This window comes from Penicillium alfredii, assembly GCF_028826965.1.
Source record: "Penicillium alfredii strain IBT 34128 chromosome Unknown utg000004l_segment0_segment0, whole genome shotgun sequence".
Taxonomy (NCBI): domain Eukaryota; kingdom Fungi; phylum Ascomycota; class Eurotiomycetes; order Eurotiales; family Aspergillaceae; genus Penicillium; species Penicillium alfredii.
The window spans coordinates 216,075-240,499 of record NW_026622701.1 but is presented as its reverse complement, the minus strand read 5'-3'; the positions used below and the strand labels follow the sequence as shown (position 1 = coordinate 240,499).

At 51.7% G+C, this 24,425-nt stretch overlaps 10 protein-coding genes across 10 annotated transcripts; 4 read left to right on the top strand and 6 right to left on the bottom strand.

Moving 5' to 3' along the window:
- Positions 1-263: 263 nt before the first annotated feature.
- On the bottom strand, positions 264-1,889 carry NUU61_001724 (SF3a splicing factor complex subunit PRP9; the record flags this gene model as incomplete). The annotated part of the gene is made up of 3 exons (XM_056652306.1): positions 264-288; positions 341-1,740; positions 1,800-1,889. The coding sequence occupies 3 exons, from the start codon at positions 1,887-1,889 to the stop codon at positions 264-266; spliced, it is 1,515 nt and encodes a 504-aa protein (XP_056513373.1).
- Positions 1,890-2,129: 240 nt separating this feature from the next.
- Positions 2,130-3,500, top strand: NUU61_001723 (ATP-dependent RNA helicase eIF4A; the record flags this gene model as incomplete). Its single annotated transcript, XM_056652305.1, has 4 exons — positions 2,130-2,160; positions 2,209-2,463; positions 2,527-3,420; positions 3,481-3,500. 4 exons carry the CDS (start codon positions 2,130-2,132, stop codon positions 3,498-3,500), a joined length of 1,200 nt encoding a protein of 399 aa, XP_056513372.1.
- A 1,197-nt stretch (positions 3,501-4,697) lies between these two features.
- On the bottom strand, positions 4,698-7,023 carry NUU61_001722 (WD40 repeat domain-containing protein; the record flags this gene model as incomplete). The annotated part of the gene is made up of 6 exons (XM_056652304.1): positions 4,698-4,809; positions 4,874-5,021; positions 5,073-5,553; positions 5,622-6,025; positions 6,079-6,173; positions 6,233-7,023. Coding segments are annotated over 6 exons (2,031 nt in total), but the record flags the coding sequence as incomplete, so codon positions are not given.
- Positions 7,024-8,503: 1,480 nt separating this feature from the next.
- NUU61_001721 (Auxin Efflux Carrier superfamily) lies at positions 8,504-9,912 on the bottom strand (the record flags this gene model as incomplete). The annotated part of the gene is made up of 3 exons (XM_056652303.1): positions 8,504-8,702; positions 8,752-9,616; positions 9,681-9,912. The coding sequence occupies 3 exons, from the start codon at positions 9,910-9,912 to the stop codon at positions 8,504-8,506; spliced, it is 1,296 nt and encodes a 431-aa protein (XP_056513370.1).
- A 1,103-nt stretch (positions 9,913-11,015) lies between these two features.
- Positions 11,016-13,268, top strand: NUU61_001720 (H(+)-transporting V1 sector ATPase subunit A; the record flags this gene model as incomplete). The annotated part of the gene is made up of 5 exons (XM_056652302.1): positions 11,016-11,315; positions 11,385-11,469; positions 11,571-11,816; positions 11,899-12,239; positions 12,315-13,268. The coding sequence occupies 5 exons, from the start codon at positions 11,016-11,018 to the stop codon at positions 13,266-13,268; spliced, it is 1,926 nt and encodes a 641-aa protein (XP_056513369.1).
- Positions 13,269-13,899: 631 nt separating this feature from the next.
- Positions 13,900-16,469, top strand: NUU61_001719 (dynamin-like GTPase vpsA; the record flags this gene model as incomplete). The annotated part of the gene is made up of 8 exons (XM_056652301.1): positions 13,900-13,922; positions 13,985-14,054; positions 14,133-14,227; positions 14,342-15,083; positions 15,138-15,779; positions 15,836-16,094; positions 16,147-16,231; positions 16,301-16,469. The coding sequence occupies 8 exons, from the start codon at positions 13,900-13,902 to the stop codon at positions 16,467-16,469; spliced, it is 2,085 nt and encodes a 694-aa protein (XP_056513368.1).
- Positions 16,470-17,349: 880 nt separating this feature from the next.
- On the bottom strand, positions 17,350-18,486 carry NUU61_001718 (carbon-nitrogen hydrolase family protein; the record flags this gene model as incomplete). The annotated part of the gene is made up of 4 exons (XM_056652300.1): positions 17,350-17,675; positions 17,790-18,193; positions 18,269-18,357; positions 18,442-18,486. 4 exons carry the CDS (start codon positions 18,484-18,486, stop codon positions 17,350-17,352), a joined length of 864 nt encoding a protein of 287 aa, XP_056513367.1.
- Positions 18,487-18,764: 278 nt separating this feature from the next.
- On the bottom strand, positions 18,765-20,641 carry NUU61_001717 (uncharacterized protein; the record flags this gene model as incomplete). The annotated part of the gene is made up of 4 exons (XM_056652299.1): positions 18,765-19,545; positions 19,602-19,761; positions 19,815-20,049; positions 20,102-20,641. The coding sequence occupies 4 exons, from the start codon at positions 20,639-20,641 to the stop codon at positions 18,765-18,767; spliced, it is 1,716 nt and encodes a 571-aa protein (XP_056513366.1).
- Positions 20,642-21,258: 617 nt separating this feature from the next.
- NUU61_001716 (uncharacterized protein) lies at positions 21,259-21,783 on the top strand (the record flags this gene model as incomplete). The annotated part of the gene is made up of 1 exon (XM_056652298.1): positions 21,259-21,783. One exon carries the CDS (start codon positions 21,259-21,261, stop codon positions 21,781-21,783), a length of 525 nt encoding a protein of 174 aa, XP_056513365.1.
- An 813-nt stretch (positions 21,784-22,596) lies between these two features.
- cp8 (putative carboxypeptidase Y) lies at positions 22,597-24,279 on the bottom strand (the record flags this gene model as incomplete). The annotated part of the gene is made up of 5 exons (XM_056652297.1): positions 22,597-22,668; positions 22,753-23,225; positions 23,294-23,654; positions 23,709-23,940; positions 23,972-24,279. 5 exons carry the CDS (start codon positions 24,277-24,279, stop codon positions 22,597-22,599), a joined length of 1,446 nt encoding a protein of 481 aa, XP_056513364.1.
- Between the last annotated feature and the right edge of the window lie 146 nt (positions 24,280-24,425).

Genomic DNA, 24,425 nt, shown 5'->3' with positions numbered 1-24,425 from the left:
GGTGTTCACACAATCCGATGTTCGTGGATTCCGAGTCACGGGGGACGCGAAAAGTTACACGAAAGCACGTGATGTACATTACCCTTCTGATTGCGGGATCTATGAGGAATTTGGCAGTAGGAAATTCAATTTGGAAGTCTTACTATGGCATGAAAGAAATCAGGACTTCAGTTCATTTAGGTATCAGAAGCCGTCCATATTGTACACTCGCCCAACTCCAAGCTTTTGTAGCATAACCCATCCAGGAAAACTTAGATCCGCCTTTAAAGGATACCCTGCTTTTGCAAACTGCAAGCGATTAGCATAATCCATGATGGAACCGGGGAGAAGAGAAACATACTCAAGGTAGATCCGTTCTGGCATGACATTGCCCTCAGCGTCTTCCATCTGCACCACATTATCGCGATTGTCTCGGTCTTTCTTGCGATCTCCCTCCAGCTTCTCCCAAAGCCGCTCGGCATCCTTAATGCGAGTGATCTCACGAAACAGGTTCGTATGCGATGTAATACCCAGGCATTTCAATCCATGAATGTGCCCCGCCTCGGAGAAGTGCTTGTCAAATGCTCGACGGCCCATGTAGACAAAGTTGCCGCAGATTTCACAGGGGTACTCCACACCGAGGCCATGCAGCTTGTAGAGCCAGTATGGAATGGGCTTGCCGTCCCAAGCCAACGGCAATTTCAACGGGTTGTAGACCCGGTCCTCGTCATCCTCGTCCGACTGATCCCCTGAACGGCCCTCGCCACCAGTTTCGGGTTCGGCCAGCAACGCATCAAGTTCCATTTGCCGTTCACGTTCCGTCATACCCTGCTTCCGCTCCACGTTGATCCGGGTTGCTTGACGCTCCGGCTGAAGGACCTGTGCCAGACACCGTACGCGGTGCTCACGCTCTGCGACAGCACGCTCTTTCAGACTATGGGCACCCGAGGAACCGCCATTCGCAGGTACTGATGGCTTCTCGCCTGATGTGCCAGCTGCCTTGCGGGCCTCGGCAGCACGGATGTGTTTCTTGCCGGTCAAGTGATTCCGGTAGACGTTCTCATTTTTGAACTCTTTCTCACAGTCCGCGCACCAGATACCTTCGCCAGTTCCCTCCGTCTTCGGACCAGGCACACCGTTCTCAGCCTTTTCCTCCGTCCAACCCGGAACCTCTTTGGCCGACCATTGTTTGTCGAAATCTTTGTCGAAGCCCGCGAACAATTGATCCAAATCTTGCAAAGGCCGTACTCGCTTGATGAAGCCCTCGAGATAGTTAGCAAGTTCGCCGACATAGCGGAAGTATTTGTCAGAGATCTTGTCTTTCCGCTTGATCAACAGTTGCGGTGGCGTGAATGAATCGAAAATATCAAGGTACTGGATATAGTTCAAGCGCTTCACTCCAGGAAGGTTCAAATAATCCTCGTGGATTGTGGTGAGATCCAGGAATTGCCCAAATCCTTCTTCACCGGTGAACATATTATCAATTTCCATGCCAGGCACCTCGCCCTCGCCAGGCTGGCGGCGCTTGTATGCTCGCTCAAGATTCTCGACTGGTTCGTTCGGGTAGCGCTTGTGGAAGTCCTTGATGTCATCTAGCTGCTTGTAGAATCCCTCGAACTGATCGCCTGTCGTGACCGCTTGCACCTCCTTCTCCCGCAGCCCGTCTGCGTCCTTGTAGATTTCGAGAAGCCTCTTCGACTGTTCTTCGATCCTCGCGAGGAATGTGGCAAGTTCATGGTCGCGGGCAAGCCGTTCCCGAATCTAGAGATTAGGAGTTAGCAAGCAAGGTAATTCGAAGCGGACGGAGACATTGCACTTACATTGCGCGGTTCTTCGGCCACGCGATCGGCGACAGCCTGCTCCAACCTCTCGAGGTCCTCGTGAATGAATCGCTGATCTTCAAGCAACATTTTGAAACTGCGATCAAAACACCCTTTTCCTTCTCCCTGCGCGCAAAGAGATAGTCGTGGGTTTGAGTTGTGAAAAAAAGAGGTTGGCCCGTTGGCAGCTGGAGCTCAGTCACGTGTTTTCGGTGCCACTTCCATTGCAAAAAGTCATTCAATTCGTCACATTGCGGACTTCGAACCACCCATCTCCCTGGAATTCTGTGGTCCATTTCAAGTATTTTCTTACAGTGATACCTCTTCAACATGGCGGACGGAATTGACAGACGCGCTGAAGGTATGCGATTCGAGATATCAATAAAACAACCAAGCTAATAGGGCCCAGAGCGGATGGAGTTCAATACTTCCAAGGAGGTCACGGTGGCGCCGACCTTTGAGGACATGCACCTGAAAGAGAGTCTTCTGCGCGGTATTTACGCCTATGGCTACGAGTCTCCGTCGGCCGTGCAGTCGCGCGCGATCGTTCAGGTCTGCAAAGGCCGGGATACCATTGCGCAGGCTCAGTCCGGTACCGGTAAAACTGCTACATTTGCGATCAGTACTCTCCAGGTCATCGACACCGTTGTGCGGGAAACTCAAGGTACGCAAGACCTCAGGTTCATCTAGTCAGGATACGATGCTTACTATTAGCCGGTTATCATAGCCCTGGTCCTGTCTCCCACTCGTGAACTTGCGACTCAGATTCAATCCGTGATCATGGCCCTGGGCGACTACATGAATGTCCAGTGCCACGCGTGTATAGGAGGTACGAACATTGGCGAAGATATCCGCAAGCTGGATTACGGTCAGCACGTTGTGTCGGGCACGCCTGGCCGTGTCGCCGATATGATCCGCCGACGGAACCTGCGCACCCGGCATATCAAGATGCTCGTTCTGGATGAAGCCGATGAGCTCCTGAATCGGGGCTTCCGTGAGCAGATCTACGATGTCTACCGCTACTTGCCACCAGCGACGCAGGTGGTGGTGGTTTCGGCTACGCTCCCGTACGATGTTTTGGACATGACCACCAAGTTCATGACGGACCCCGTACGCGTTCTTGTGAAACGCGACGAGTTGACGCTCGAGGGAATCAAGCAGTACTTTATTGCAGTGGAGAAGGAAGAGTGGAAGTTTGATACGCTCTGCGATCTTTACGACACCCTGACTATCACCCAGGCAGTCATCTTCTGCAACACTCGTCGCAAGGTCGACTGGCTTACGGACAAGATGCGCGAGGCCAACTTTACAGTTTCCAGCATGCATGGTGAGATGCCGCAGAAAGAGCGCGACAGCATTATGCAGGACTTCCGTCAGGGTAACTCCCGTGTCCTCATTTCTACGGACGTGTGGGCCCGTGGTATCGATGTCCAGCAGGTGTCGCTTGTCATCAACTACGACCTGCCCACTAATCGTGAGAACTACATTCACCGTATTGGTCGAAGTGGTCGGTTCGGCCGCAAGGGTGTGGCGATTAACTTTGTTACGAGCGACGACGTGCGCATCCTCCGCGACATCGAGTTGTACTACTCGACCCAGATTGACGAAATGCCGATGAATGGTAAGTCGAATGGATCCGAGCATCGTTCTGTCGTATTTGCCACTAATGATTCCATTCCAGTCGCGGATCTCCTCTCATAACCGCCATGGTTCTCTATTTTTTCACCACTGCTATCTTGCCAGCCTGGTAAAAGTGATTCGGCGCACTCTCGCTACACAGCCATTCCCATGCCATTTGCTCCTTTGTAGTTCGGGGATTAAATGCGACTTGGGAAAATACAAGGCCTGCTCTCGCGTGGAGGAAAGGGAAAATCAGATCTTCCAGTAAGATAGGCACCGTCACCTTTTGTATTCAGTGTCTTGATCACTAACCTAAGACTACAAGCAATTCCAGAATTCCAGAAAAGCCGTGCACCCTCAGCTGGCGCACTTTGCAATTTGCCTTTCTTTTTTTTTTTCAAACCCCGCAGACTTGACAGCGGGTGCTTCTTTTCCTTTCGTCACCGGAGTTTTAGTTTTCTATTAATCCTTGATCTTGGGAATTTATGAATGATGGACCTCAATTTGTTCTCAGTACTTTTTCTTTATCTGGGCTTGAACGCCAAATCCATTCCTAGTCCTTCATGGCCCCAGCCCTCGTTGCACCCATGGATCCAATACGACTTCTATTCCTCCCAATGAAGACGATCCTACATCTTGCACTTTGTATTTTGAGTGGTCATGATTAGCCAGTCAGTAGGAAAAAGTATTTAGCTTTGTTGAAGACCATATAGTTCTCGAATCATTAAAACGTAAATACGGTGGAGTCAAAACACGAGCAACAACAACTCAACCCAGAGGACATGGTGCCATGATAAGCAGCGTGGAAGACACATAAACAAGCCATTGCAGAGCGAAAACACCGAAATGAAACAGCAGAGACGAAAGCAAAGGACCAGAAACTCCGTCTCTATATATAGTTAGTGGAGCGGAGACTTCCAAAGATGAAATGCTGGTTGGCGCCGGCTTCCTGTATTGATCGAGATGGGATGCTAGCTGCAGAGTGCTTATACAGAGGATATGCGGAGAGCCTGAGAATGGCATGCCAGTTGACCAGGAAAACAAGAGCGGCAAAAAGGGAAAGCAAAGAACTTGACAGGCAGGTTTATCGTCTTTCAGACCCAAAAAGAGGAAATGGGAGGAAACACAAAAGAAAGCTCCGGGTATGTCTGTCCCCTTGACCGTGATACAACATTGCGGTGGGATGGAGAAAAAAAATACGGGATGAGTACTGAGCACATGCGGCAAGAGACAAGAGTCATAAGGAAAACATCCTTGGTGCATAGCGAGACACGAGATTCAAATTGCGGACGTGGTTCGCAATGCGCTTGTTCGCGTAAAACTACCCGACGACACTCCTCTGCGTTGACTAGGTCCTGTGACACGGGGTCGGCCGCTGTCTCGAGACCAGCTATGGAATTTTGTTAGCAACTCGAAGGATAAGGAACAAAAGGGAACTGCCCAGGTGGTCTTACATGCGCACAGCACAGTCATCGCCTGCCGATGCGAACATGGTTGGATTCACCGGGTTCCACGATATTGAGTTGACGCATCCAGTAACATGTCCTTCGAGGGTCTCTACAAGGGTGCCGTTTTCCTTGTGCCAGATATAGACTCGGGAATCTAACCAGGTAGTCAGCATCAGATAGGCTTATGGGCATAGACAGTATTCACCTTCGCTGCCACTGACGACAAAGTTCTCGGCCGCCCCACCAAACGTGCTGCGGATCACAAACTCCCCTTGCTTCTGGCCTCGGAAGTCACGGACCAGCGAGGTGGTAACCATGTCGACTAGTTGGATCTCGCCTTCGGCCAGGTTTACCAGCACATGTCTGCAATCTTGACTGATGGCAACCGAGGTCGGTTTACTGGGGAGCGGGAGACAATATTCCTCCTCGTACGTGAGCATATTGTACACGTGGATTTTGGCTTCTGTGTCAGCAGCCACAAGACGCCGTCCATCAACGCTGATGGCACAATCTTGCACACGGAATCCGCCTTTCCACATGTACAGAGATTGCCCACGCATACTCCAATGGCAGAGTTGAGAGCTGGCGTCGAGAGATGCCGTCACAAAAGACTCGCCATCTGCAGCCCAGGCTGCCGCCGTTACCGGTTGGCGATGGTGATTAATAGTCAGCAGACACCGGCCAGTCTGGAGTAATTTTCATATATGTCAGTCAATGCACGAGGTTGTGGTAGTTCTTTATAGAATGCCCTTACCTCGACGCTCCACACTCGAGCTTTCTTGTCCTGGGAACAGGTTATTACTTTGGTGTCGTCAGGACTCCAGCTTGCAAATGCAACCCCCTCGTCATGTTCTGCCAGCTTATGAAGCACATTGAAGCCGTTGGTTTCGTATATGAGTACTGTGTGGTCCTTGCCTGCAGTAACCAGCTTGGTGCCATCGTGAGAGAACTCGCAGTACCAAACTTCATCAGAATGCTGGGTCAGGTCAACGCTAATTTCCAAGGGGAAGTCGCTCCGGTTGCACATGTGGTCTGAGTAAAGTGACGGGGGTTCGGCGGTATTATGATACAAACAATTGTTGATTTGACTTTGCTTGACGTGATCTAATAAAAGGGCGAGCCGATGCTGAGGGATCATGACGGAAGGGGAGATGGATTCTGCGACTGAGTTAGCAGAGCTGTTTTCGCCTCCCACCGGGAAATACTCTTACTTGACAGTTCGGCAAGAAGTCGTTCCCGAGAGGAACTGATAGGACCATCCCATCCCGCTTGGTCGTGGAGCAATTCGGTTGGGCACATGAGAAGACTATGAAGATTGTCAGATAACCAAGGCTGCAGCAATCCACGCCCAGTCCATGGGCTTACCTGGAAAGCGCATGGAGACGCTCAACGTCATAATTCAACGGTGTCAGTTCTTGCCGAAGGACCACAAGTGCCGAACCTAAATCGCGTGCCTCGAGTAATTCGAGGAATTTTTGCTGGCGCAGGTGGAACAGCATTTCGTTTCTGTCGGCATCCTCGGCCAAAGCCAGTGTTTCCTCCGAGGATTTCTGGTTTCCTGAATGTGAACCCCCATTTCGAAATGACACAATCAAAATCCTCTCGGCTTCCGACCAGCGGCCTCCTAGGATGGCACTTCGAAATGTAGCGACGCCGGATGTTTCCAGCTGGTAGCCGCTCTCCGAACTCAGCTGCGACGCTGCCCCGTTATAACCCAGCTCGTACAAACTCTGAATTAATATCCGCGTCACCTCCTCTCGATTATGACCGTAGTATGTTGGGGCTGCCAAGGCCTTGCCAGCGCCATTTCTCTGGGAGCCGTTGGCTGATGTGGGTGTCGGCTGACCGTTCAAGCCGGCTTTTCTCGAGAGCGACCCGTTGGACGCTTGCGAGAAGCCGTTGGTTGTCGATAGTCCATCGGCACGCATGATTACCAGGCGCCTGCGCTTGGGGGTTGGGGAGCGGCCGTCAGCTCGACTAACGAGATCGCTGGAACGACCGTCGGTGATCGCTTCACGTGCCCTTCCGTCTTCTCGAAGGGTGTTGGACCCTGCAGTCGTGAGACCGAACGTATCGGGGTTGCTGAAGGGGGAGCGACGGCGTCGGCGGGCGGAAGGGGGGTGGTTGAGCCGGAAGGGGAGGTTGCGGGCAATACCTCTGACGAGAGGTGCGAAGGTCCGGGACTTGCTGCCGAGGATGCCGTGGGCTCGGGTGGGAAAGGAATTTCGGGGTGGTCGGGGGCGACAAAAGGTTGGTAGGAGGAATTATCAGCCAGGTCGAAATGATGAGGATCTGCCCAGTCTCCTGGTTCTGTCGAAGAACCAGGTGAGCAGACCGAAAGGCGGGTCGATAAGTACTCGCCGGAAGCTCCGTGCGAGGTAGGGGGGTGATGGGGGTGTCTGTCACAAGACGCAGGCGAGCAAGTTGAATCAAGAGCAAGCAAAGATCAGTTGAGATGGGAAATCTCCCTCCTTTCTCACAGAGAGATTCTTATCGCAGATTGGGGAATGGCAGCTCTCGGGCAGCAGTGGGGAATGGGGGAAGTCAAGATCCTCGAGGTCACCCGTGCTTAGCTGCGTGACTAGGCGTCCTTCCTATACTTGCCTGGGTATTTGACCCTTTTTTTTCAGTTTGTTCTATTTGTTTTTTTATATTAAAATTTTGAATATGAAAGGTGGCCCAAGTTTTATTTTCATCAGCTGAGCTCTCCCACTGCCCGCGTTGTCGTAATCCCAACCTCCAAGGCCCCAAGGCTTCAAGGCTTCGAGGCTCTAAGGCTCTAAGGTTGCCTTGGGTTATAGCTGGAATGGACGATGGCGTACGTTTGAACCTTTACAAAAAACCAACCTAAATATCTCCAGCGAAAGATACTATCCAACCTTGTTTGATGTGAAATCGACCTCGGGCATTTCCCTGCACCAAAATAGCGCATTTGCCGCCAACCATTGCAGACATAGAGCTATAAAATCCAATCACATCCACTATTGCCCAAGTCCATTTGGGTCATTCATACCTGCAATCAGCGTACCCTGGATCCATGCTCCGACTTATGCCTCGAGAAATCAAGCACATTCCATTCGTTGCGGTTCGCCTCCCCACTGACGACATGATGATACCACTAGTCCTACACCCGCGAGCCACCCGGGGTATAAAAACCAACCCACCCGCTATTTTCGACGGGATGAACTCTTTCTCGTGAATTATCGAACTGTCAACTCAAGACACGAATATCACCTGTCCTCATTCATCATGGGCTGCGACTGCGGATCCACTTGCACCTGTACTGGTGCCCAGGGCTGCACTTGCGACAACAACTGCGCCTGCAAGGGATGCGGAGTATGTGCTATTATTCTCACCCAGCAGGAAACTGGTGGTTCCTGGGATGAAGGATAGATATGAGGGCTAACCTACACATCTGAGCTTAGAAATAACTTGCTTCTCTCGTCCCCCGACGCTAGATTTCTCGCGCTTGCGGCGGAAATACTTTCTCACAAGAGGTGTAATTGTATAGGGTTGGGGAAAGAACACGTTATGCTGTGCGATTCTATGTCTTAAAAATATCCAGAAATGTGTTGAATGTTTCAATGTGTTGAATGTTTCAAGTGCATCGTTGGTGCCGCCATGACGTATACGTCATTAGTCTCTTTCGTTCAACACGGCCTCGGATGCCTTGAGGGCGCCCGTGATAGTAAAGCACACAAACGGTGATAGTCCATACATGATCTGAGTAACGTGAGTAAGAGATGGCCATTTTGAGGCATGTCCATTCTTACCGTCAATGTTTTGGCAATGGCCATCTTCTCCCGCTCCGATGCCTTTGCCAGCTCTGCCAGTCCTGAGATCACCAGCGCCGGGGGCCAGCCGGCATCAGCATCATAGTGAACCAAAGTATCGGATCATGCCCAAGGAGGGAGGTATGTCTTGCCAGTCCGTAAATGAGCGAGATGCTCAGTGCAGGCCAGACCACGAGTCGCACAAGGAAAATAGTCGTGATCGCTTTGACGGGAATCCGATACAAGTTTCCTTCGGCTGCCATCTTTTCGAAAGTCACTCCGAGCTTGCACCCAACAATAAACACCTGGAGTGTGGTGAATAGCCGGCCGATGTTGCGGACGCTAGTGGTGAGCCATGCGTTAAAGATCCCGCCTTGTTCGTCTCGAAAGAAGAATGCTCGGTGTAATGCAGGAACCAAGCCGAGTATTGCGCCGAGGATGGCACAAAGGATAGCTACATCGGCAAACGGAGACCCGAACGGGGCCATGAGCTCCTGCTTCACGCGATGTGGAAAAAATGAGCCAAGCCATCGGGTCCAGTGCTGGAGACGCCCTCGGACGACCTGTCGGGCCTTTTGTGCACGCTGGGGGAGAAGAGACGTTTGCTCGCTCAGCTGCTCATCGTCTTCGAGAATAGTAGGAGGATGATGTCGTTCTTCAGCACGACCGATAACGCTGTCCTGGTCTTCGTCGTCTTGTAACATCTTGGGACCGACGACATACGCGATGGTTTTGCTGACCACTGCGCAGACTAAGAAGTAGCTTTGAGCGCGCTCAATGGCATCTGTCACATTTTCATCATCTCGGAGGATGAGCTTCAGACTCCCCACACTTTGGAGTGATTGCATCAGCAACAGTGGAAGGGAGGTGGTGTTGTTGAAGGAGCAAGCTGGGGTGACCCATTGTGGCAGTGTGAATACTCGCGAAACAAGATGCGCCAGGCCAATGGAGGCCGCAGTGTATGTGCCAGACCATACTAATCGGACAACGCCGAATACGAATTAGCACTGATTAGTTTGGTGAACTCCAGAAATACATACGTAATACCGGCAGATAATGCATCGCTGTGCCCAGATGAAGTTGCTGGCCCAGATTGACAACTATCAATGCCGGCAAGAACAGCTTGACTCCTAAACCGGCCATGTCGTTGATCGTGGCTTCATGGATCAATTGAAGCCGACGTGCGGCGACGCCGTAACACATAGTCAGTAGAACTGATACACAGGCTTGTAGAGCACCCAAGAATGGGGCCAGCAAGCCTTCATCGACCATGATGTATAGAAGTAAGGGCGTTGTTATCTGTATCCATTGGATTGTGGCTTCTATGTGGATTTGTTAGCCATGGCGTCACGGTGACGTTGGCCTGTTGTTCTCAGACTATTGCTACTTGTCTGGGCATTTCATTTCACTTTTACTTGACGAAAAAAGAAAACTAATATATATACAAACTGTTCGAGACCTCATTCTAGTCAGTAAATGTATAGGGATTCAACAAAAATCAAAATTGAATGAACCGATATTTCCAACAGCTTTGCATGAGGCAAGATTTCTACGATTTTTGTGTGATGCGACTCCCAAGATTGTTCTAGTAACATCGTTGGTGCTATTTACGCTGATATAAAAGAAATTGATCAGAACAATAGCACAAGATGGCTTTGAAATTGCGACAGAGTACTGTTTTATAAGCCTTGAAAATCGAAAGTTATTAGAATGTCTCTCCTTTATTAGCTCCCCGGCTGAGGGATAACTATCGAGTCAAGCATCGGATCGTAAGTATACTCGACCTGGGGGACAGTAGGTCGGTCTCTGCTTGGGGCTCTTCAGCGCCATTATTTTTATAAAATAAAGAATTTGGAAGCCTAGAATATGGCTTGACATTCATACATATTCCCACTTCTAGCTTGCCAATTGAAGTCCGCGGGAAAGCGAGAGGTCAAGTTAGGGTTGGGCCAGATCTGTATCATAGGGGTAGACTCAACAGGGACCCTGTGCTTGTACAATCGTGCTATTGATACTGATATTTATCTCATTAGATCAATAGTAGACAATAGTAGAGAAGAGTGGATGATCAAACCCTACTTAATATGAGCGATATTAGGAATATCCTGGCGACTATTTGGTATGAATCAATAATTACAGGGTAAAATCATACTCACAGAGTGAATGTCAATCAAGATCAAGACACACAAAAGTCCCCAGTTGCATAGCCAATTCAAGCCACAGTAAATTAGTTCCTCATTGGGGAAATGCGGCCATGGGTGATCACCGCTCGGATTGGATGACGGTGTCCGGGGGGTACTCCACGACCGCCCCTATAGTCAGGCTAGTGGTCTGATCAGCTTGAAAGCAAAAACCCCCCCAATTCCACAGAGCGAATGCTAGGCTTGGGTGTGCCTCGACTCAAAGCGCGGCCTTCACTGCTGGATCTCATTGCCAGAGACGAACGTCCAGCCCGTGCATCACCGCCACCGCCCGAGCTGCCACCGCTTCCAGACTCACCCACCTCAACTGCTACCTCCACCGATCACCTCTCTACGTCCACATCCACATCCACCCCTCCTTCCACCATGGCCCCGGCAAAGGATACTAGCTCTGAGAGCGATGGCTCAATCTTCTCTGTTTCCGGCCCTGTCGTCGTGGCCGAGCACATGATCGGCTGTGCCATGTACGAGTTGGTAAGAGACCACCTCGGAGCTCCCCCGTCATCCATGGGGAGCTCATCATACTAACTTCCTGCCTTCTAGTGCCGTGTTGGACATGACTCACTTGTTGGTGAGGTCATTCGGATCGAAGGAGATAAGGCTACGATTCAGGTTTACGAAGAGACAGGTACAGCTCCAGACACCCCTCTTTTGGGATGCCATGCCCCCCCCCCCCCCCCCAAATCGGTTTCTTCAAGAACATTACTTATCGATGATTCTTCTGACCAGCTGGCTTGACGGTCGGTGACCCGGTGAAGCGAACGGGCAAGCCTCTCTCAGTCGAGCTTGGCCCTGGGTTGATGGAGACGATCTACGACGGAATCCAGCGACCCCTCCGCGCCATCTCCGACAAGTCCGAAAGCATCTACATTCCCCGTGGAATTTCGGTTAATGCGCTGGATCGCGAGAGGAAATGGGATTTCAAACCCACGTCCTTCAAGGTCGGCGACCACATCACGGGTGGTGATATCTGGGGTACCGTCTTTGAGAACAGTCTGGTGAATGATCACAAGATTATCCTGCCCCCTCGCGCGCGGGGGGACGATCACACGGATAGCCCCCGCTGGTAGCTACACGGTCGAGGAGAATTTGCTCGAGATTGAGTTCCAGGGCAAGAAGACCGAATATCCAATGATGCAAACCTGGCCCGTCCGAGTGCCTCGTCCTGTCAGCGACAAGCTGCCCGCCGATGCGCCCTTCATTGTCGGCCAGCGAGTCCTCGATGCTCTCTTCCCGAGTGTCCAGGGTGGTACCGTCTGTATTCCCGGTGCCTTCGGGTGCGGTAAGACGGTGATTTCCCAGAGTGTGTCCAAGTTCTCGAACAGTGACATCATTGTGTATGTTGGCTGCGGTGAGCGCGGCAACGAGATGGCGGAAGTCTTGATGGATTTCCCAGAGGTAAATACACTTTTTTTTTTTCGTTTTTTTTACGCGGTTGGGAACTCCTTTGCTAATGCGTTTGCTTCTTAATAGCTTTCCATTAATGTCGAGGGCCGCAAGGAGCCCATCATGAAGCGCACCTGTTTGATCGCCAACACCTCGAACATGCCCGTCGCTGCCCGTGAGGCCTCCATCTATACCGGTATCACCATCGCCGAATACTTCCGTGACCAGGGCAAGAACGTGGCCATGATGGCCGATTCCAGTTCCCGCTGGGCCGAGGCTCTGCGTGAAATTTCGGGTCGTCTGGGTGAGATGCCTGCTGATCAGGGTTTCCCTGCTTATCTGGGAGCCAAGCTGGCCTCCTTCTACGAGCGGGCCGGTAAAAGTAGTGCCCTGGGCAGCCCCGAGCGCAATGGCAGTGTTAGCATTGTCGGTGCCGTTAGCCCGCCCGGTGGTGATTTCTCCGATCCCGTTACCAGCAGTACTCTTAGTATTGTCCAGGTATTCTGGGGTCTCGACAAAAAGCTGGCACAACGCAAGCACTTCCCCTCTGTCAATACGGCCATGTCCTACAGCAAGTACAATGCGGTCCTGGACAAATACTACGAGAAAGAGCACCCTGACTTCCCTCGCCTGCGTGATCAGATCCGTGAGCTTTTGACCAAATCCGAGGATCTGGACCAGGTCGTGCAGCTGGTCGGTAAAGCGGCGTTGGGCGACTCGGACAAGATTACATTGGACGTGGCAAGCATGGTCAAGGACGACTTCCTGCAGCAAAACGGATACAGTGACTACGACCAGTTCTGTCCACTGTGGAAGACTGAGTATATGATGAAGGCGTTCATGGGCTACCACGACGAAGCGCAGAAGGCCGTTGCCCAGGGCCAGAACTGGAGCAAGGTCCGCGACGCCACGACCGATCTCCAGTCGGCATTGCGGAGCATGAAATTCGAGGTGCCCGAGGACGAGCAAGAGGTCTCGGCCAAGTATGAGAAGGTCCTGCAGTCCATGTCAGACCGATTCGCCTCGGTTTCGGATGAGTGAAGAAGGGGCGATACCTTGGCTTTGCGTTTTTACATTTCCGGTTTTCCTATGTCTGTCTAGCACATTCCCCTGTAGTTATTGTGTCGAAATGAGTTCTGTCTTTTTCTTTGGGGCCCGCTGTACTACCCGTGGGTCTTGTGTGGTGGTCACCGGGCAGGAAATTCTACCAAGGCCATTGCAGATGACCAGTCCTCGAAACCCCAGCATCGTGGAGATTTGCCCTTCGGAACTGGCTCACGAGCTCAAAGACTCGAGATATGTAAGAAAATACGGCTAAAGTTATTACAACAAACTCGTTGGCAAAGGCATCGTGTGCTTTGAAAACATTGTTTATGGTACATTGAGGTACTTGAGCAGTCCACAGAAATACTACTGTCATCCAAGTAGATGCAGGTACCTGTTTATCATCCGCCCCAACGGATTCTGCCTGCCAAATCCGCCACGTGACGCCACAGTAGGTGGCGTGGCTTGTGCCGGCGACATCACCGCCTTCCGCCTCGACAAACAATCACTCCTCGTGCGTTGGGACTCAGTGATCCTTACATTCCCGCTGCCTTTCGTTCTTCCTTTCGGTCTTTAAATTTTCAAATTCTTTCAAGAGCCGTCTTTTATATCCTTGACCTCGCCAGCCATGGCAACCCCAACTGGCGTTTCGTGCGCAACCCCCCTGGTCCCCTCCACTCCCGTTGCGGCCTAGCTAACTTCTCGGTGTGCAGCATAAATGTCAATGACCCCAGCTTGATTTCGCTGGTCAACAAATTGCAAGATGTCTTCTCGACAGTCGGCGTAAGTATTCCTGCGTGGTCGGGCATGTGGCCACTCTGGTCGTGTTTCTCTCCGGCTGACATTGCTGCCTTGATATAGGTGCACAACCCCATCGATTTGCCACAGATTGTCGTTGTCGGGTCGCAGTCGAGTGGAAAGAGTTCGGTGTTGGAGAACATCGTCGGCAGAGACTTGTATGTTACTTGCCCCGAAGCTTGTTTGCCGCCACTTCTGCAGCTCTAGCGGTGTGGGGTGTGCGACGGCGGCAGTGTCCATGGTCATTGCTAACCACCCTGTTTTGTGAATAGTCTGCCCCGTGGTTCGGGAATCGTGACTCGGAGACCCCTTATTCTGCAACTGATCAACAAGCCTGCGAGTGCGCAAACAAATGGCGAGAAGAAGTTGGAAACGACGGACAGCGAAGCCAACGTCGACGAGTATGGTGAATTCCTGCATATGCCCGGCCAGAAGTTCCACGATTTCAACAAGATTCGGGAGGAGATTGTACGCGAGACCGAAACCAAGGTTGGCCGCAATGCGGGCATCTCGCCTGCTCCGATCAACCTGCGCATCTACTCGCCCAACGTCCTGACCCTGACCCTGGTCGATCTTCCCGGGTTGACCAAGGTGCCGGTCGGAGACCAGCCCAAAGACATCGAGCGTCAGATTCGGGAAATGGTGCTGAAGTATATCAGCAAGCCCAACGCCATCATTCTCGCGGTGACGTCCGCCAACCAGGATTTGGCCAACTCCGATGGGTTGAAGCTTGCGCGTGAGGTGGACCCGGAAGGCCAGCGCACCATCGGTGTGCTGAGTAAGGTCGATCTGATGGACGAGGGTACCGACGTGGTGGATATTCTTGCTGGACGGATTATTCCGTTGCGTCTGGGTTATGTGCCGGTGGTCAACCGTGGCCAGCGCGACATCGAGAACAAGCGACCAATTGCTTACGCCCTGGAGAGCGAAAAGAACTTCTTCGAAAACCACAAGGCTTATCGTAATAAGGCTTCGTACTGTGGTACGCCATACCTGGCACGCAAGCTGAACCTGGTACGTTCCTCATCCTACGCGGTCAGTTGAATGTTGTACTAACCTGACCCCTAGATCCTCATGATGCACATCAAACAAACCCTGCCCGATATCAAGGCCCGAATCTCCTCGTCCCTCCAAAAATACAGCTCCGAACTGTCGCAACTCGGGGATTCGATGCTTGGCAACAGTGCCAACATTATTTTGAACATCATCACGGAGTTCAGCAATGAGTACCGCCGAATCTTGGAGGGCAACAACCAGGAACTGTCCAGCATTGAGCTCTCGGGAGGTGCTCGTATCAGCTTCGTTTTCCATGAGCTCTACTCGAATGGTGTCAAAGCTGTCGGTCCCTTCGACGTTGTCAAGGACGACGATATCCGGACTATCCTTTACAACTCTTCTGGTCCGTCGCCTGCTCTGTTTGTTGGGACCACGGCCTTTGAGGTAATTGTGAAGGGCCAAATCAGGCGCCTGGAAGACCCTAGTTTGAAGTGTATTTCGTTGGTCTACGACGAGCTGGTGCGCATCCTGGGCCAGCTGCTAAACAAGCAGCTGTTCCGTCGGTACCCCATGCTGAAAGAGAAGTTTCACACCGTGGTTATTGCCTTCTTCAAGAAGTGCATGGAGCCCACTAACAAGCTGGTTCACGATCTGGTTTCCATGGAGGCCACGTACGTGAACACCGGCCACCCAGATTTCCTGAATGGCCACCGGGTAAGTTTATTTGATCAGTTTATTCAAAAGAGAACAACACACTGACTTCCTAACAGGCCATGGCGATTGTGAATGAGCGCCAGCAAGCTGCCAAGCCCACGCAGGTCGACCCCAAGACGGGCAAGCCTCTGCCTGGGCGTGCCCCGAGTCCCTCTCTCGACACTACGGGCGAGGCTAACCCCGGCGGCGGCTTCTTCGGCAGCTTCTGGGCTTCGAAGAATAAGAAGAAAATGGCGGCCATGGATGCCCCGCCCCCTACGCTCAAGGCTTCGGCCAGCATGTCTGAGCGGGAAGCCACCGAGGTGGAGGTTATCAGTACGTTAAGATCCATTGACGATAGATGATTGCATGCTAACCTTCGTCACAGAGCTTCTCATCACCTCCTACTTCAACATCGTGAAGCGCACGATGATTGACATGGTCCCGAAAGCGGTCATGTACACCTTGGTCCAGTATGTTTTGCCACCTTACTCTTTTTTTTTTTTTTCTTTATTCGTTTTTATACTGACATGTTTGCCCAGGTTCACCAAGGACGAGATGCAGGGATACCTGCTGGAGAACATGTACCGCAACAACGAGCTGGACGATCTGCTGAAGGAGAGCGACTACACCATCCGCCGGCGGAAGGAGTGCCAGCAGATGGTTGAGAGCCTGACGCGCGCGAGCGAGATCGTCAGCCAAGTCCAGTGAGGCGGTTGACGCGGGGACCTGGTGACTGTATGATTGCACGACCGCGTTGACTGGAGTTGGGCCTCCTCGCATCTTGACGATTTTGCAACGAACTTGAAACGTGACTTATCCACGTACTTTGCGGCGTCGTTCCCCCTGCGCTGCTGCTTGGCGACTTGCGCTGACTTGTTCCTTAGAGCTGTTGGTCTCGGTCTAGCGGATTTGTTTCCCTTGTCTTGGGAGGCTGGAGTTGATCATCCTGGATGTTTCGGATGCTCGTCCGTGGTTTTTTATTCCTCCTTTCTTTTCTCTATTGTTTGTTTCTTCGCTTTGCTTTTCTTCTTAAATTCGAAAGCACTATACCGTTTCTCTCCTGTCCTTCTTCGTTTATTTTCTGTTTATTTTCTGCCGGTCCCCAGATGACCATTGACTAATGATTTGTCCCCACGACCTAGCTTTAGAAATCAGACACGTTTTTTGAATTTTCGGCAGGCAGCTATGTAGGATATATACCATGTGCCATCTGGGGTGATGGGGTGATGAAGGTAGATTACCATTTCTTGACAAACTTGCCCAAGAAGGTAGCCACACTAGCCTTAGTAGGCTAACGTTGATGGTTTAACAATGGGTCAAGCTCCGCGCTAACCTGAAAGGGTAAGGGGGATGAGTCTAATTTGCAAGAGATCCATGCCCTTGTCGTGGATGGCCAAGCTCATATCCTTCTCCAAGACGTTTTCAATAGATTTTTTTTTGAATATATACAAAAATTAAATGCATGCGAGTTCTCGTCAAAAAGAGCATAGAACTAGACAAGTTTTATATTTCCTCAAATCGAGAAAATATAAAACAGGAGTACCCCAACCACAGTACCCCCTTGCCCCGTAATATGAGAAAAAATCATCTAAGAACTATGTCGATAAACATAATGCCAATCCCCTCTCCCAATATCCTCCCGTACTTTATAATTCTTTTCCGCAATCCCCAACAACCCTAGATCCATCTCCGCCACCCGCACCCCTTCCTCGACACCCATCTTAGCTACCGGGCCGACGATTGGCAGCGTGACCTGCGACATGCCGAGGAAGTCCTCTGCGGGACCGGCAGCATTGACAAAGATGATGCCGCAGGTGTTCTCAAAAGAGCGGGCTGTCAAGGTCGATTGCAAAAAGAGGGCTTCAGAGTCGGGGTTGTGGGTGCGTGCGTCTGGAGAGGCGTCGTGGGGGGTCCCTATTATAATTAGTATTTGTACTGATATACTGTAATTGGACATGGCAAGAAGTATGGAAAAATCCGGATAAGAAGAAGCAGAGTGAGAAGAATAAAGAAACGAAGAAAACCCACAGAACGTCGGCATAATCACAATCTCTGCTCCATCGGCAATCAACTCCCGGAAAGCCTCGGGAAACGCCAGGTCCCAGCAGATCAGCAGTCCGACACGCCCAATTGGCGTATCGATGGCCGTGTGGCGCTCGAGACCAGAAGAAGTCAGATGTGGGCGTTCCGGGTGCCATATATTCTTCTTGCGGTAGGAACCGAGAACGCTGCCATCCTTAGAGATAAAGTAGGCCGTGTTATAGAAAGAAATAGAGTTTTTCGGGCCTTGATGCTTCTCAATGATGGTCCCGGGCACGAGACAAATGCCCAACTCCTTTGCGAGAGCCTGGTAGTTGGCTAGATAATGGGCAGAGTCGGCAGCTTGGATAGCCCACAGCGGATCGTTGGGGACCCAGGCACTTAGGTGGTATCTTTTATGTGTTAGCGTTTGGTTGACTGAGGTGATTTATTGAAGTGGTCATGTTGGAATTAGGGATGCTGATTACTCGGGGAGAACGGCTAGCTCGGCGCCTTGGGCGGCGGCTTCGCGGATATAAGTGCATGCCGTGGCATGGTTCTTTTTAATAGCCAGTTCCTAAGAGAGTTGCCATCAGTTGTTGTTCTTCGTTGAAGTTACCGCCGTTTGTGTTTCAATGTCGACCAAGGGACGGGCACTCACCTGGATGCGCCACTGGATAAGGGCGACTCGCCGAGTGGGTGCCATGCTATGTCCGGTATGGGTCAAAGAAACTAAATAAGAGTGCAAAGAGTCAGACAACCGATTCTTATAGCTCGCCAGCACTATGGGTCTAATGAATGTGGGTTCCCCAGATGACCCCAACCGGTTGGAGACGGTGGGTCGTGAGGGACGAGAAACCCCACCCCGATGACTTCCGCATTGCATTATTAGATGGATTATAGCTATGGCCTGATTGCACTGTACAAACGCAGAAAAAGAAAACGGCATTTCATATGAACCACATATGAAAAGGTAATAACGGGTCACACCACTCCCAGCGCCTCCAGGCTGAAATTCGGCTTCTTACTCACTCGATACACCAGCCGGTCTGTCCAGAAATGAGAAAACACCGCGTGGAGAGTTGGCACAGCCCCGAAGATAGTACCTGCAATAGGGAAGCAGATCCGATCCAGGAGGTACTGTGGCTGGTACCATACTCGCTGAGCGCAGCCCGTGTCGGAGAGGTTGGCCTCCCGCATGTCTTGCATCCTTGAGTTCAGACAGAGCGTATGCCAGCGCTCATACAGAACCAGACAAACATTCATTCCGAGGAAACCCAGAGTGCGTAACAGGTTGGTAAACGAGAAGGCCCATGCTAGTGCTGGGTGCATCGTTGTGACCGGGGTCCAGAGGGTGTATATCACCGAGAACACCATCAGAATCGTCAAATGAGATGGCATGAAGTGAGCCTCCCAGAGCAGATGCAAGAGGGCAAAGTGCCGCGGACGCAGGAACAGGCAGCGCTGGTGGAAGCGAAGATAGCCGACTGTTCGCCGCGCTGCAAATCCTGAATCCAATGCCCCCCACATGTGTCTCAGCGCCTGCCGGTACCGCGCGCTGCAGGTGTCGAGGGTCCGCCGCCAGCCCCGACCCCGATCACTGGACACATTGCACTGGCTAGCTGGGATATAGACCACGCGAGAGATGACGTTACCTGCCGTCTCAAAGTAACACTTGAGCAGCATGTGCATATCCTCGCCGATGGCGGTGGGGTCGCTGTCCCACCCCCAACTTTCTCTGCCAGAGACAGTGGCAAGGAATACACTGATGTCGGGATTGCAATCCAGGTCCCGGGGTACATGGTTGACAAACCAGCAAACCCCCAGAGCAAGTCGGCACACCGGACCAAAATCGGGCTTTCGTGGGAATTGCGGTCGAAGATGATCGGGCAACAATAGATCGACCGGTCTCCTTCGGTGATGTGTAAATAGTGCAGGCGCCGGATTTCCGTGAAGTAATCGCGCGACAAGTGTGTGTCGGCTACACATGAATGTCAGAGGAAGCTTCAATCCTGAAAGGTCGGGGCGACTTACCGTCCATGACCGTCACCATCACATTACAAGACTCGGTTTGTAACTCCGTGCGATGAATCTGAACAATGCGTCGCGCAGCGAAGGCTACATTGGAGCTTTTCCCAGCGATTTCTCCTGGTATTCCAGACGGATGAAACGTTGTTCGAACTCGAAGAAAGGACTTCTCGAATGCGGAGACCAGCCGGGCAGCCTTGTCGGCAGCAGCATCTTCTTTCTGCTCCATCGCCAGATACACCTAGTCTGAGTCAGCGCTGTTGGGACACAGACGCGGGCAACCCTAGACTTACTTCATATTGCGAATGGGCCCTCGGATGGCTCGCAAGCACCCTCAGCGTCGTCTCCAGGGTGTGCAGATCCTCACCATAATTGGGAAGAATGATTGCATGGATGAGTTCAGGGTCGCAGATCTCCTGGACAGTTATACCGTTTATCTTGACTATTGACGGGTCAGGAAGGGACTGCGAGGATGAACATGGCGAGCTGTCCAGAAACTCCCCATGATCCAGGGTGGGCGATGCCTCCGGCGTCTGCCAGACACGACGCTGGATGGCGGCTCGGGTTTCCTTGGTGACTCGGAAGATCGACCAGGCCAGACGAACGGTAAAGGCAAACATGTGGATGTGGACGAAGACGACATAAAACACAAACACTTGCTGTGGCGCACTCAATTCGGCCCGGATGCTATTAGACGGTGACTTCTTGGGGGAAGGAGGGAGCAGACTTCTCCATTGCGGCGAGTTAAGAACATCGGAGAAGGCCAGCACCAGCATCAGAATCAATGCGATGATGCTGAACCCAGGCAGACAGCGTGAGAGCCATCCCAGCATTATGACCAGGGCCGAGAATGACGACCTCGAGTGATTGCAGAGTGAGGGAAACGAGCAGAAAACACAGCGATGAATGAGTGCAGAAGCCAAAGGACGAGGGAGTTGCACAACGCAGGAAGGCCCCCTCAGGGGTCAGCCGATGCCTGAGGGTACCGGGTACCTGACCATCGACGGTTCCATGTAGGACGAATCAGGTAGTGCTACTTTCGCATTCCCACAACTCTCCAACTCTTCACCTCCTTATCTTCTTCATCTTCAACAAAGCGATGATCTATAACTGTGGGTCCAAAAGCTTGGCGGCAGCGTGCTCGAAGGATTGGCTGCGATACTCACGGCGATCACCAATAACTACCGCCCCTGGATGGGCGTGGGTGAACCCCGAACCTCCCATTTCATGGAGTGCAGATCTGCGAGACTTTATTCCTGTCGCACGCGGGTCAACCTTTCGCTCACAAGCCCGTAATAGTCTCATCTCCATGCTAGTATACCTCCTAGCTGGCATTGATCTCGTTTGGAATGCATTAGATGGCGTCAATGATTGTATTGCGATCAGGAAAATTAGGCACGGTTCTCGGGTAGTAGCCATGTCCACTTGCGTCGTTTGAGGATGTCTTCATATGACATTCCCTGGGAGTAACGCACTGGCCCTATCCACATGCTCCGAGTACACCACCCGATTCGGTCCGCTGAGATGCACCAGCCGCTTGCGCACCCCAGATCAGTGGCAAGCCGAGCCGGTGCCCTCCATCAGCCACTTCGGGTTGAGCGCCAGCAGCCATTCCGAAGCTTGTTCAGTGGTCACCCAATTCTCCCGCTTGATGAACTCCTTTGAATCAAAATTTTTTGTTTGGCGGTTCGTACCTAGCACCAGCAGGCTGTGTGTTAAAGGTTATGTCACCGTTTCCCAACCGTGCACCCATTATTGCTCGGTCGGCGGGATGCGACACAGCGACGATCCGCCAAAGCACGCCTTCTTCAAGCCTATGTTGCGCAACTCGGGCGAGTTGTACGCCGGATCCTGCGTGATGTGGTCGTCGATGATCACCAGGAGTCTTCCTGTCGTCAAACCCTCCAGCACCGCAGGCAATATCTCGAGCACCCGACGACACCCTGGTATCCTCGACAGTCCTCAAAAGATCTAGTCGATGTTGTTTGTGCCGGCCAGTTGGACGGATACACCGTGTGCATTTCGAATATGTCGTTGTCCCGTGTGGAAGAATGGTGTGAAGTCAGTGGTTGTGCACACTCGATGGAACTGAATTTGCAAGGTCGAAGTACTGTGCGAGTTATCCCGAGTCGGCTTCCACGGCGTTACTTGTAACACCACCAGTGCGGTGACACTGAAATACTGTTGAGAAAATCCAAGCCTCAGCCTGAGGAATATTGCATGTTGAGCAATACATAAACCATCTTGTGTCACCCTCAACGGTCAAATGCGTTGCTCAAATATAGAGTGAATGATCTCCAGTCGAGCTTAGTTGGCCAAGTCAATATCGACCCAAGGAGGAGCTACCGAGGAACTTGCCCTAACCTCGTGATCCTTGGTCCAGGTGTTTCCAAGCAATATTCTCCATGTTTTTGTTTTTTATGTTCTTCTTTTGCATACACTCTTCCTTTACTATTTTCTAGTGTTTTATCAAATGCCTTTGTTACTATTAATCCTAGAGACTTAGAGAGAGGGCGCTGTATAGAGAGAATGGTTGCCTAAGCTAATTGCTAGATGAACATCATGTAGGCACTAAGAAACTCGAAAAGCGATATACCACAGCCCCAGCCACATATTCTAGATCATAGATGCTATATTTCTTGTCAAAATCTCGATCTATCATCCAATTTACGCCAAAAACCCTGCATGAAAGTGAATAGAAGCTTGCCCCCCATTCACACGCAAAATACAGTGGTAAATTTAGTTTCCACTGCTCGATTAATGAAGCGACCATAAAATTGTCATTTGCTCAGACAAAAGCCGCTCCCGTAATCCAGCGCGTCATTATATCCAGTGCAACATCCGGCCGGTTTTGAGGAAGCTATTGAAGCCACAGGATAGTAATCAGCATCCACCCAGCATTCTTTATCGTGTTCTTCAGGTACAGGGAATGAAGGAAACTTACAAAATGACCCGAATCATCAACATTCACAATCGCAAATCGCGACGGTGTGTCGGCATGGCCACTGACACGAACTTGGATCGCTTTCATCTTCCCAACGGTCTCGTTCACCCCTGTCGCCGCCAGCACCGACTTCCATGGCTGAAGCGGCTTGGATGTAAACTCAGCCTGTCCCTTCCAGCGGAGCGAATCCGCCCATCGCAGATTCCCAGCGGTGTTGCAGGCAAGATCGAGATTGCCTTGGTAGGCTAGATAGTGCACCTGGTTCTCCAGCAGAAAGGCCACCAGGTCCGAAGCGGACGTCATGGTGTCGGAAGTAGTGCCAAACGCACGAGCGACGGCATCGGAATCGATTTTGTATTTCTTAACCTGCTTGGGGGGCGAGAGAGCATTCCACACCCTGGGGCTATTGAGGTACTGTTCAATGCGGGCTGCTTCAATGTAGCAAATGTTATCGATCTCGCACGGCGCCGTGACTATTCGTGTTGAATGTTTGATCAGCAAGGCTAACTCTCGCCCATCTGTGCATGCATTTCTGACTTACTATCAAAGCGGTTGCGACCACCCTTGCCAGACTCGTCCTCATACCATCCTACCACACCCTTGTAGCAGACGGCGGAAGCGGCAGCGCAGACGGCGGGATCGGGGTTTCGGACGCAGGTGTCCATCACCTCCTGGCATCGAGGCATGTTCGCCGCTATGATATCACACCTGGTTTGGTTGAAGACGGGCTCTGCAACCCCGAAGTTAGTTGTACAAAGTGTTGCCCAGTATCCGAAATATGAATCTTTCGGTGACATAAAGCCATTGCCCACCAGACATGACTTTAGTTGGATCTGAGGCTGGTTGGGATAGAGCTTATTCTGCAGCACGATCTGCGTGCCAAGATATGGTATGTATTTGCCCTGGGAGAAATCAGTAAATTTCACTTAAAGGGATATAGGGAACACATCTCATACTGCAAACGATTCACCCGAAAGGTGGACAGGGGTATCGAGGTGATGAGGAAAGACCTCAGAGATAAACAGCTGAAGGAACCTGTGCATGTCGACGGCGGCCTCCTGCGAGTCATGCGGGATGTTATAGCCTTTGTCAACGTAGGAAAATCCGACATCGACCGGCTGATCGACGAAAAGCAGCGACGGATTACGAGACCAGCCCCAGGGATTGTGGTAGGTGCCATTTCCAATGCTCGTTGATCAGACAGGGGCCCACCTCGAACAGGCCGATCATGCTGGAGCCGCCGGGCCCACCGGTCATCCAAAGAGTTAATGGGTCATTGACGAGATCATTAGGACCCTCAAAGTACCAGAAAAACAAATGGCGAGACCCGATATCGAGCCAGCCGGTGTACTGCGGCGATCCCGCAGCGCAGATCGATTCATCCTGCCGTCGGATGCGAACCGAGTGATCGGGGGAATGACTACTCCGGCACACGCGAAAGCCGTCGTCGGGATTTGACTCGGCCTGCATTACCTCTTGGGCTGCATAGCCCAGGCCGAAAAGCGCGGCGCAATAGAGGAGCAGCATTGGACGTGTAGAGCGAGGGTGATTGGAGTAGAAACAGGGGAACAAAGTGGAATCGATTTCTTCGCCTGTCAATCCACTAGTTGACATTGCAATCCTGGCAGGCTTAGGTCCGGCATGCATACAAGCTGGCCCCCACACGCGAGTGT